Source organism: Aethina tumida, chromosome 1 (assembly GCF_024364675.1).
Source record: "Aethina tumida isolate Nest 87 chromosome 1, icAetTumi1.1, whole genome shotgun sequence".
Lineage (NCBI taxonomy): Eukaryota > Metazoa > Arthropoda > Insecta > Coleoptera > Nitidulidae > Aethina > Aethina tumida.
The window spans coordinates 45330181-45342913 of NC_065435.1; the positions used below are offsets into that span (position 1 = coordinate 45330181).

Sequence of the window (12733 nt, forward strand, 5' to 3'; positions counted from 1 at the left end):
ACATGCACAGCAAAACCTTCTACCTCCTAAATAAGGGTGTTATGTTGAAAAACAAATTTGATGTGCTTTTGGATTCTGTTGAAAAGTTGTATCCCAGTTTGTAATGCCTCACAATACTTTGAAATGAGTTGCCTTATATATTATAGCTTCTAATAAATACAAATTATTAAAAATCATGATTTCCTTACCTTTAATTTCTGACTCAATTCAATTCAATGGGATAAGCAAATAATTGTGCTGTTTGTCAAACTTATTGACATGAGCAGTCATATAAGACTGTTAATGACATATAATGAAAAAATGCATAGATGATATATAATTATCTATTAGTTACGTTGAGGATAGAAATAATTATTTCATTATTCGTCTATGGTATAAATTTGTCTTAAAAAATAAAAATAAAATAGAATAACTAACTTTGACTAATATCTTTAGATAGCTTGAGCCATGTATGCTACACAAGTAAATTAATAAAATTTCAAGACAAATTCAATACCATGAAGTGCCCATTGCCCCTTCAAGTTAGACAAATTATTTTTGAAAAATTAATATTTTACTAATTTATATTTTTTAATTTAGATTATCATTCAAATATACAATTTAATATACTGGTTCTTCATGGGTGCACCACACATTTTAAAATTCAAAAAGTTGGCGGTATCTTTAAGGTGGCAGCATTGAACCATTGTTTTAAAAAATAAAATGCTCCATAAGTTCTAATTTTTTCATGATAAATGTGACTGTGGTAATTTTATAAAAACAATTATTTAATATTTTATAAGATGAGTGAAGAAGCTAAAATTGAAGCCAATGCAGTACCCAAAGATGTCGAGAAAGCGGAAGAATATAAATCACAAGCGAACGAATTTTTTAAAAGTAAGTACACAACAAATAAACCATATAATTACGATTCTTATTATTGATCATAATTATTTTAAGCCGGTGGCTTTAACAAATCGGCTTAGTGTTCATATAATATCGTTGTGCATGTCTTATGACAGAAATTATGTATGTACTTAACCTCTAAATTTTAGAACAGGATTATAATTCGGCGATAGATTTGTACTCGAAAGCAATTGAGGCTAATCCGACTGTAGCAATATATTATGCTAATCGAAGTCTTGCGTATTTGAGAACAGAGAGTTTTGGATATGCCCTGTCCGATGCTTCTAAAGCCATTGAACTGGACAAAACTTATATTAAAGGTTACTACCGTAAAGCTGCTGCTCATATGTCTCTAGGAAAATTCAAGCTGGCATTGAAGGATTTTGAATATGTATGTAGGATTTGAAATTAATTGACCTGAAATAATCAAATAATACAATTTTAAGGTAACCAAAGTAAGGCCTAATGATAAAGATGCAAAAGCAAAGTACTCTGAATGTAATAAAATTGTAAGAAAAATGGCATTTGAAAAAGCTATATCAGTAGATGATAAGAAGAAAAATGTAGCAGATTCCATAAATTTAGATGCTATGAGTAAGTTTTTTACTTGTGTGGTATGAGCATTGTATTAAGTATTTTGAATTAGCTATAGAAAACGATTATAAAGGACCAGAGTTAGAGGATGGCAAGGTTACATTAAAATTCATGATTGACTTAATGAACATGTATGAGAGGCAAGGTACTTTACATAGAAAATATGCATATAAGGTAAGTCTTACATAAAGTTAAAATATCATTACTGTCATTCCTTAACTTCAGATACTGAAAGATATAAAGGCATACTTTATGACTCAACCATCTCTGGTAGAAGTTCCAATTGGTGATGAAGAGACATTTACAGTATGTGGAGATATTCATGGGCAATATTATGATTTGCTGAATATTTTCAAGTTGAATGGTCTACCTTCAGAAACAAATCCTTTTCTGTTTAATGGCGACTTTGTGGACAGGGGCTCCTTTTCAGTGGAATGCATTTTCACACTTTTTGGTTTTAAATTATTATATCCCAACCACTTCTTTATGTCCAGAGGCAATCATGAGAGTTCCATAATGAATGAAATGTATGGATTTGATGGTGAAGTTAAAGCCAAGTATAGTGCTCAAATGGCTGAACTGTTTACTGAAGTTTACAATTGGTTACCACTGGCACACTGTTTAAATAAGAGGGTTTTGGTGAGTGTACTTGACATTAACCTGATTCAATGTACACATATACATGTTTCTAATTTGACTATGTTTTGATTAATTGACATTCAATAAAGAATTCCGTTCAGCTGTCATCTTTCAAATGAAATACCAACAACAGTTGTAAATAGATAAATGATCATTAACATAGCTTTATATATATTAGGTCATGCATGGTGGACTGTTTTCGCGTGACGACGTAACGTTGGACGAGATCAGAAAGATCGATCGCAACCGTCAGCCTCCGGATGAGGGTCCGATGTGCGAACTTCTTTGGTCCGATCCCCAACCCCAGAACGGCCGTAGCGACAGCAAGCGTGGTATAGGCTGCCAGTTTGGACCCGACGTTACGCAGAAGTTCCTCCAGCTCAACAAGCTTGACTACATCATCCGTAGTCACGAGGTCAAGAAAGACGGGTACGAGGTAGCGCACAACGGCAAGTGTATCACCGTCTTCTCCGCGCCCAATTACTGGTATGTGCGCATTTTAATAATAAAATATTATAAACCTAACGAAACATTTTCGGTTACAGTGATTCCATGGGTAACAAAGGTGCATTTATAAAATTGAAAGGCAAAGATATGGTACCAAAGTATACAACATATGAGGCTGTGGTAAGTTAACGCCTTAACAGACATAATTGTTTTAATAACTGCGTATTTTGTTTTAGCCGCACCCCAATGTTAAACCAATGGCATATGCAAATTCTTTTCTGTCAATGATGTGCTAGTACCTGCCTTTTCAAATGTAGTTGAATTTTTATAGATTTTTTAAATATTTTTCAATCAGTTTAGTCTAAACAATCTACCTTTTATTGAATTTTTGTTGTAGTTTTACAATAAAAATATAATTTAGTTAAATTTTTCAATTGTTATTTTATAATGTATTACCACAAGAAAGAACAACTTAGGAATATTGAATAAAGTATTTATATATGTTTGCGTTTTTGTTTAAGTTGATATTGTACTGCCTTCATCTATGAAATAATAATAATATTAATAATAATAATAATCATCATCATAATCACCACTGTTAGTCAATTGTCTCATTGAATAGTTATATTTTAATAAATTTAATTAACCAAACAATTGTTTTAATTGACCTGAGAAGTCCCACAAATACTTTTGGGTGAGTTTTAAACTTTAGTCCACTTGAGGAAATCTTGAAAACATTTTTGTTCAGTTCAGTATAATAAAATTTTTATTCAACATTAATAGAACACTAATTAAAAACAATATAATTTAAATTATTTTATAAAATCAGTCTATGGTTTAAATAGTTCCTTGGCTCTGGTAGATTTCTCCAGTTTTTTTTTTCCAACCAGTGGACTGAAATTTGAAGAGAGCCTAATTTTTTTCAAGACATTGGGGGTGCCACCTTCTGACTTCCTTTTCTTATCCTAAAACGTATATTTTTAAAAATATCCCCTGTTTAATTTTTATCAACTCATACCTCGGTTAAGGATTTTGTTTGAGAGACCGATTGAAAGACGAAGTTTCTAGAATTTTTAGCGGTTGAGGTACCCCCTACTGAATCTGATACTTTATTAAATTCTGCGACTCTCTGTAGCACTTGGTCGTTTCTGGTTAAAAATGAACCTCGTTTTGACTAAAAGAATTATTATAATTATATTTTCTTTGTAGTTAATCAGGAACTTACCAATAAATTAGTAAATGGTTGTTTAACTCTTTCAACCTTGTTTGATTCCATGCTAGTATTTTGAGAACTGGTTTGACTTTTCATGAGTATTTTTTGCCCTAACTTCAAAATGTGACTTTCATTAGCCAAATTGTCATCATCATCACTATCACCTTGTATTGCAGATTTTCTTGCAAGTTTTTCTTTCAAGAACATTTCCCGTTCGTGGCGTTTTTTTCTCCATTGTTCTTCACTTTCTTCCTCATCCAGATAAACGTCATCGTCATCGGGTTTCTTTTCTTCTTCGTTATCCATAGAATCTATAAATATCAATGTTGTATACGTTCTTAATAAAATATAATTGTAAAATACCAATATTTTTCCACTTAAATTGCCTCTCCCTGCCAGTTCCGTGGAGTTCTCCGTCTTCAAGCAACATCTCTTGAAGAATCTTTATGTCACGATTGTCATCGTCCTGCAATCGTCGCCTGAAAATACACGAATATATAATAATTCAAATTATCTAAAATTTTTGTTTTCAGTTTTCTTACATATGAATCTTTTCTAAATCGTTTCTTAATTTACTTTCATCAAACTGTTCCCCATCGCCCAATTCCATTTCAAATGCATCCAAGCCCTTTTCGTCCTCATCTGCACTTCCCCATTCAGAATCTGACAATTCAGCTTCTTTATCAAAGAAGTCCGTTGCTTTACGTACTACAGGTCCTAAAACATAAATAATTGTAATATAAACTCATTTTATTTCATCTTAAATTAACCTTCATCATCATCCTCATTCACAATTTCGTTTTCTTCTGAATCGTAATCAACATTTCTTGGTTCCTCCTCTACGTCTTCGACATCATCATTGTCGTGTAAGTCTATTTCTTCACTTTCAGCTCCTTCATCATCAGAATCTTCGTCATCTAAAAATTATTTATAATATCTTAATCGGAATTATTAAACTATCATCAAACCTGAAAAGACAAGTTTCTTCTTTTTCTTCTTTTTTATCTCTATGTTCTCATCTTCATCATCTGAATCAATGAAACCTCCAGTCGCTACAACTTCTTCACCATCCTCCAATATATTGCTCTTCTTTTCAGGAGACGTGAATTTCTTTTTAAAGTTTTCTAGTTCTTCCTCATCTAGAAGTTGAGAGATCAATTGGTCCTGATCATCACCGAGACTTTTGATTTCTTTTGTTGGATTAATCTCATACGAAATACTATCCGAGGTATTTGACACGCCAGTGAACGCCCCAGAGCAAACGTTTAACAAGTCTTGAGTTGTAGGTACTGGTTCTGCCTCTTTATCGTCTGCATTTAATGACGAAGGAAAACCGCCTGTACACATATTAGCTAATTCATCCAAATTTTCGGAACTATTTTCTGTAATATTCAAAGGCTCACTTGGACAAACATTTGAATCTCTTTCATCTTGTGTACACATTTCAGAGTCAGTGTTTGATATGCTGTCAGGCTAAAGTAATTGTTTGAATATAACAAATAAGTTTCATTGATTTTAAATACTACCTGGGAATCTGAATTTTCAGGTTCACTGAATAGTTGTTTCTGAAGGGCGACATGCCAGTTCGGATTTTTAAATGGAGACGGTTCAGTAGGTTCCTTTATGGGGAAGGGTGATTTATTTAAATTTGGCGAATCCTTTAACTAATAATATAAAATTTATATAAATAACAGTTTATATATTACAATGTAAATAGTACCTTGGAAGCCGAATTTAAATTCTGAAGACCTGTAATAAAAGTAACAGGAGTCAAAAATTCCAAGTCAGATTTTGATTGGGTTATTGATTTTTGGGGAGTTTTAGCTGATTCAGTTTGATGTGGTGGAGGAACATCATCTTCAGTCACTAGAAATTGTAATTAAAACAAGGATACAAATAATCTAAGTAAATCATACCAGCAAGATCGTCATTTGGAGGGATAATATTCTTTTTTATAGTGTCTGTATCATTACTGTCATCATCTGAATCTTCAGTGAAACCTTTTATGATCCTTTTTAAAGTCTTTTTTCTTGGAATAATATCATCCATGTTTTCATAAACATCTGAATATTTTGATTGTTGCGACGTTTCATCGTTAATTTCTTCATCAGTTTCTTTTTCTTTAACACCATCATCATTTTCATGATCACAATCGGCATCGTTTTCATCATCTTCTTGGTCATTCTCTTCATCTTCATCTTGAGCCTTAAAATATTATTATTAATATTAAAAAATTAAATATTTATTAAAAAATACTTCATCATCAACAAAAGCACTTTTCTTCCTTGGCTTTTCTGGCAAATCTTCACCCTCTGACTCGTTCTCAGTTTCAGTCAATTCTTCCTCATCTTCATTATCTAATATATCATCATTTGCGTCTTCTTCATAGCCTTCCTTAGTTACTGTAAATAAAATTATATTAAGCATGTAAGTACACACTTCATAAATGGAATAAATACCAATTTCTCCATTGACACTAGTTTTACTTATACTGTCAGCTTTTTGCTGCCATAATTCGGATCTTTTTAAAGCCATTTGCATTTGCAATTTCCCTCTTAATTTCTGTAATTTGGCACCTGGTTTTTCTTCTTGTACATCAGGATTATCATCATCATCATCAATTTTCATAGCAACTGTTTCTTTATGAATTTCACCTCCAGTAACACTGACAATACTGACAAAGAATAATTTTAACAACTGGTCACATAAACAAAATTACACTTACTTTACTTTAACTTGATGTTTATGAAGTGATTTGATGGACAAATGTTGGCTAAAACGTTTCTTCAGTTTAACGACTTCACTTTCTTTGGCAACACCTGATTCCAAATCAATTACCTCATCTGGATTGCCACTTAATCTTGGCGTTATGTTAAATTTCTCAGTTACTTTTTGTAGAACCGATTTTATTTTATTTTCTGAAGCAGGTTTATTTGTTGATTCATCTAGGTCATCAATATTGAATTGAAATTCAGCATTTTCTGATGTATTTGCATCATTTTTGTCAATTTCATTTTCTAATTCATCAAGTTTAGGACCACTTTCATTTTCAATTGCAGAGTTACTTTCATTTATATTATCCTTTTCCATAACTGATTCTTGAGATGTGGTTGCAGTAGGGACATTATCTGTATCATCCTGGAGTTCATTAATATTTACATCGTGATCTAACTGTTCACTATTTTTTTCTGTAACTACAGGGGTAGGGGCAGCATCATTGGAAGTAGTATCATCTTTATTGTTTATTAAGTCATTTTTTTCATTGCACTGTTCTGATTCACCTTCATCACTGTCACCATGATCTTCACTCTCACTATCAGATTTGTAAAATTCCTTCACTTCTTTTTCTCTTTCTTCAATTTTCTTTCTAAAATTCTCTACTGTAGTAAGAGTTATAAATATATACTCAATATACTCACGAAATAAGTTCTAATTGTTCTTTTGGCATTTTTATTGCAACAGAAGGAGGCTGATTTGATATTTTTGGAATTCCTGCAGTTAGTTTTGATCTTCTGGCAAGAAATTCTTTCAAATTGTATGACTTGGGTTTGTGGTAAGGTAATGAAATATTTGATTCTCTTAACATCCTTTGAGATTCAGACTGTATTTCTTTTTTTTGTGATGCAGCTTCCTTCTGACTCATCTAAAATTTCATATTACTAAAAATTTGTTTAATGCATATTTCACATTATTTACCATTGTTGATTCATCATTTTCTTTATTACTAGATTTAGATTTTTTATATGCCACAGGCTTAATAGTTTCCTCATCAGAATCAAAAGGATTAGTTTTATTATGTGTTGGTTCTGTGTCTGAACAATTTTTCTAAAAAATTATTAAATTAAAACAATAATTGCTGAAAATAGTTAACTTTACTTCAACTGTGTTGCCAGTGTTTATGTCTTCATTATGCACACTTTCTTCAGAATCTGAATCAAAAAGATCTGTAATATTTCTGGTTTTAGGTTTGACTATTTCTTCATTCATTTCTGCATCTGATAAATTTTTCTGAAATACACAATTTTATGAGTTACAATTCAGTTGATGTATTAAAAATAATTACCTGACTTAAACTCTCATTAGAAGAATTACTTGAAGTAATTTCTTTGTTAACATCTTGACTGGTTGCATCTGATTGTTCTGTTTTATCTTGATTTGGTTCTTTTTCATCATTTTCCATTTCAATGTTTGCTACTTCAACTTCACCTTCTTGATCACAACTTGTTTCTTGATTGGTGGTATGTTCTGATACAATTTCATTTTTATTGTTTTTTAATTTATCCTCAACTTCAACTTCTTTAATGTTAACATTGGAATCTTCTTGGTCATCTGTTGTACTTACAATCGTATCCCTGGTTTCAGTATTATCATCACAAACTTTTTCAGGTTCTGAGTTTTGTGTATATTCAGACTCAGTACCATCACTGCTATTTTCATCATTATAATCAATATTATTCTTACGTTTTTTTAAGATATTATCGTTACAACCACTTTGTTCATTGGGGTTATTGTCAGGTTCCTCTGAATCACTATCAACTCTAAGTCTTTTTATTCCCCTGTCTTCACCTGTTAAGCTATCTTTTGGTGACAAATTCATTTTTTACTCTTATTAGCTACAACACTTTGCACATTTTGTTAATTGATTGTATGGAAATAGACTTATTCAGCACAACCGCAAAATGTATGTTGTTCTCTCAACAAATTCGCGGGTTTTTCAATCGCAGAGTAGACAACATAACACGGTACAGGGGTACCACGAGAAAATAAAATAAACTCAAAATTAAAATGTAGTCTGGGCTGCCTATGACACACAGTCATAATATTTAATGCAGAACAGGAAATTGAAATATCGACGAACTGAACGAAATAAATAAACTTGTATTTTTAAATATATTTTCACCTTATTATTTAAATACATGCAGTTATTTTTGGAATTTATTAATATGATTTTTCTTTATATAGACTTTCTAAATTTAAATATAACAATATAAGAAATTTAGTATTACAATTAGTTAAAACTATTTGAACCAAAAGGAGGTAGTTTAAGGTTTAAATTTTGATTGGATTTTTAAGTGAATGCGTGGGAAATGAAAGCCGAATGAATTAGTAAAACACTTATCACGGTTCAAGATTAATTTGATTGCGTTTTTAATGGTACAATATATTTTGCTTCGGAGAAAGTTAAATGTGTAACTTGATTCTTAAAATCTACAGATGTATTAAATAAAAGTAAATTCATTAAAATAACCGACTCTAATGAAGTTTTATTTTCATATATAAAAGCAATAACTAAAATTACTTACGATTTACTATTCATTTATATCGACGTTAATATTTGCCAATTTGTGATTTTGTGTATTTGTGTATAAAATATTGTAGTAATAATTATAATAAAAATGAATAAGCATCGCTTTATGAATATTTATTATAAAGTTTAAACAGCTTTTATTTGTAAATTAAAACAGTTGTTCAATAAAAATCTAGATTGTCGCAATAATAGTATATGTTAGTAACATATAATATAAAACCAATTAGATTTTAGAATGTAGCCGTCGTGCTACAGGAAGGAAAAAGGAAGGGGCTTCCGCAGTTCTCGACGGATTTAGATTAATTGACTCAGCGGGATGATGCCTTTCGTTGTCCACTAAACGGGATTACTGTCAGAAAAATCCCCACAGACATCAACAGCTCTGAAGGCCCAGCGACCCTTGACTCCAGTCTTATTTCAGGTGGAGACAATTTGACAGAGTAAAATAACAATGTCCTAATTAATTAATTTTGTACAATATATTATTAACTGTATAAACTGAATGGGAATCTTAAATAAATATAATTACATTACAAATACATCTCATTTGACTAATAGATGGATGGATGGGACATTAATTAAAATTATATATTATTTAACACTTTCTTACCTAGGCTGCACAGTTTTACTTTCAATAAACACACGATATTTCTTTCACCTTGGCACATTTCAATTATGCTCCGGATTTTTTCGCCCGGAACAAGGTGCGATGTCGGGGACGACAATCAAAACGTCGGGGGTTCACCATCGACCGGAGATTGTCTCTTGTTTACACAGTGGCCACCGCACTAGATTTAATAGCACACATGTCTGTCGTGTTTGCTTTCAACATCTGCCAGCGATCTGAAGTACAAAGTCGAAACCATCAAATTGGCTTCCCGTTGTGTCTTATTATATTAATTAAAACATAACTTCAAAGCTTTGCAAATTAACTATCGGAAATGGTCATGCAAATACGTACTCCCTTTGTCCCTTTATTTATATTTAATGAAAAAAATGTTCATTTTATATGAAGGAAACAATTTGCCATTTATATAATTTCCAAATAAATGCATTTATTCCTGTGTAAAACGGCACTTGTTACAAATACTAAAAGGTTTTTCGTTGTCGCTCGTTTGACACGGTTTTTTTGTCACTGGTCACTTAGTTAGTGAATTCTTTGTAAGGGCGTTCGTATTTCTTTGATGCGGTGGACAAATTTATTCTACACTGCACCGTTTCTAGTCTTCACAACTGAATTCACAAATATAATAAACATAACAGGCTGCAACAGTAAAATTCTACATACAAATGTACATTTTGGCCATTATCTAAAATAGAACATAAAAATCACGTTACAGACCTTTTTTTGCAATTAAAATTTTTTTGGTAGTAAATTAAAAGTTAAATTTTGTTTAATAATTATTTTTGAAGTTAAATAAAACAAACCAAATAACAATCAATCATTTTATTTAAAAAAGTAACAATATTTTTTTGAAAAGATGAAAGATGATTTTTTTTTAGGAAGAGAGATGAGATGAAAGGAGAAAAAATGAGGTATAAAAACAATAACAAATAATGTACAACAAATCATAAATAACAAACAACGATTACTAATCTAAGACGCCCTAATGCCATCCGTGGCCTCCACCGCCACCGCCGTGTTTTGGAACGTGGTGGAACACGTGCTTGTAGACAGGAACATGAACTGGGTATGGTTTTTCCACATATTGGATGTGGTGCTTTTCGATTTCGATTTTGTATGGCTTTTCTATTTCCACTGGTACGATTTTGTTGACCGTGATTGGAACTTTCTTTTCAATTTCTTGTGGTACCAACTTGTAGATTGGAACAGCGATTGGTTGTGGTACTGGGATGTGTACGGGGTAGGGTTGTGGAACTGGTACTTTGATAACTTGTGGTACTGGCACTCCGACTGGATGAGGAACTGGAACTCCAATCTTCTTGACGACAGGAACTGGCACTGGTTTGGTGTGTTCGATGGTGTGAGTTGGAATGTTTACGTGTTCTTCTACGTGTTTACTCTCGAAGTCACCGCCGCCGCCTTGTTCCAAACCTCCCTCAAACCCATGGCCACCAGATTCAAGTCCACCGTGACCACCAGCTTCGAGACCTCCATGGCCGCCAGCTTCGAGTCCTTGACTAGCTCCGATGTCGAGGCCGTGAGCTCCTCCTCCTATGTCACCACCGTGGCCAGTACCAACGCCTCCTTCATAGCCACCACCTTGTTCCAATCCTTGACCGCCGTAGCTTTGGTAGCCGCCGCCTTGACCGTAACCTTCGGCAGCGTGCAACAATCCAGAAGCTTGCTGGAGAGCGGCAGCGGCCAATTGTTCGATTCCTTGGTGTTGTTGTTGACCTTCTTGTGGTCCGGCGATAGCCTGCCAACCTCCCTGTTGTCCATAACCTTGTCCTTGGTCGTGCGACTCACCCTGTCCCTGACCCAGGTCCTGGCTACCGGAAGCTACGGCTCCGTAACTTCCTGCAAATCCAGCATTTGATGTGCCTAAGACTAAGGCCAGAAGCAAACTTGCGCTCTGTAACAAACAATTAATATTTAATTAGCTATAAAGAATCATGACTTAAATTTCGACAGATGACTAAACTGCTTTTTCATCCTAGTAGTCAAAATTTAAATCAAATCAACAGTGTGGGTGCTTCGATTGGAAAATAATTAAAGGATGATGAATAAAATTGTGGTGACATGTATGCACTGAACACAACCTAACCGAAGACACAAAGAAGATTTTCTAACGAATGGCTCGTCGAAAAGAATAGAAAATAAATAATGTTGCTGAAAGACAATTTAAAATCGTTAACCGGAAAGACTTATAGTATATGTCACACAATCCTGTGTATCCACAATCACATACAACTTGGAGAAAGTAGATAAATGCACACAAATCACATTTTGTCGTCGAAAGTTTTTCACTGATCTAACAGGTTAATCGCGAATTTTTTGTTAGGATCAACACTCTTCTGCAACTGTTACTTACTAGAAGTCTCATGTTGTGTGCTTAAGATGGAAAACGGTTTGATACTGATGCTAGGATGTGATGGGTTTTGCTTTTTATAGTAGTGGATAGGTGGAGTCTTCTCAGTGAAAGGCCTTAAATCGCGTTACAGTTCAGATGGATGATATACGTAAAATTTTAATATCTAAATGATCTAGATTAATATTTTATGGTGATTAAAATATTTTGTTATATTCGCGTTAGAATGTTCACGATTAAATCTTCTCCGAGATGCGTTAATTGATTAGTATCAATGCAATTTATTCCAGTAGTAAATTAATTCATTCATTTTGTGCGTTCATTAATTGACCATTGAATTATATTGAAAGTGTTCACATTTACATGCATTCTGCACCAGATAATATTTTATTACTATTTACAATAAATAATATTCACTAAATATATTGAAAATATAAAATTAAAAAAAGTCATTGAATGTAGATCATACATATTTGTTAAAAATATAACACTATTTAATATAGTTACAATTTGCATTAACAATGAGTCAATTATGTGGAACATTTATATCCTGTGAGGGTGTCTTTCATAATAATGCTAAAAATTGGTATTTGATAGGAATTATTATGAAATAGCTGTTTGCTGACGTGTGTAAAATATTCCGCTAATAACTCA

General features: G+C 32.7%; 3 protein-coding genes across 3 annotated transcripts; 1 reads left to right on the forward strand and 2 right to left on the reverse strand.

Annotated features, from left to right (window-relative positions):
* The first annotated feature begins 715 nt into the window (after positions 1-715).
* LOC109602861 (serine/threonine-protein phosphatase 5) lies at positions 716-3068 on the forward strand. The gene is made up of 8 exons (XM_020019312.2): positions 716-876; positions 1035-1276; positions 1332-1479; positions 1532-1653; positions 1705-2118; positions 2297-2604; positions 2664-2745; positions 2802-3068. The coding sequence occupies exons 1-8, from the start codon at positions 783-785 to the stop codon at positions 2859-2861; spliced, it is 1470 nt and encodes a 489-aa protein (XP_019874871.1). The 5' UTR covers positions 716-782; the 3' UTR covers positions 2862-3068.
* A 245-nt stretch (positions 3069-3313) lies between these two features.
* LOC109602860 (claspin) lies at positions 3314-8452 on the reverse strand. The gene is made up of 17 exons (XM_049961404.1): positions 7842-8452; positions 7655-7786; positions 7475-7603; positions 7198-7421; positions 6504-7145; positions 6238-6452; positions 6035-6180; positions 5695-5983; positions 5499-5644; positions 5305-5442; positions 4747-5251; positions 4549-4695; positions 4321-4495; positions 4142-4257; positions 3791-4089; positions 3584-3739; positions 3314-3530 (listed from the first exon to the last, which is right to left on the reverse strand). Exons 1-17 carry the CDS (start codon positions 8373-8375, stop codon positions 3396-3398), a joined length of 4128 nt encoding a protein of 1375 aa, XP_049817361.1. The 5' UTR covers positions 8376-8452; the 3' UTR covers positions 3314-3395.
* Positions 8453-10568: 2116 nt separating this feature from the next.
* On the reverse strand, positions 10569-12126 carry LOC109602863 (RNA-binding protein FUS-like). The gene is made up of 2 exons (XM_020019314.1): positions 12083-12126; positions 10569-11623 (listed from the first exon to the last, which is right to left on the reverse strand). Exons 1-2 carry the CDS (start codon positions 12092-12094, stop codon positions 10694-10696), a joined length of 942 nt encoding a protein of 313 aa, XP_019874873.1. The 5' UTR covers positions 12095-12126; the 3' UTR covers positions 10569-10693.
* Positions 12127-12733: the final 607 nt, after the last annotated feature.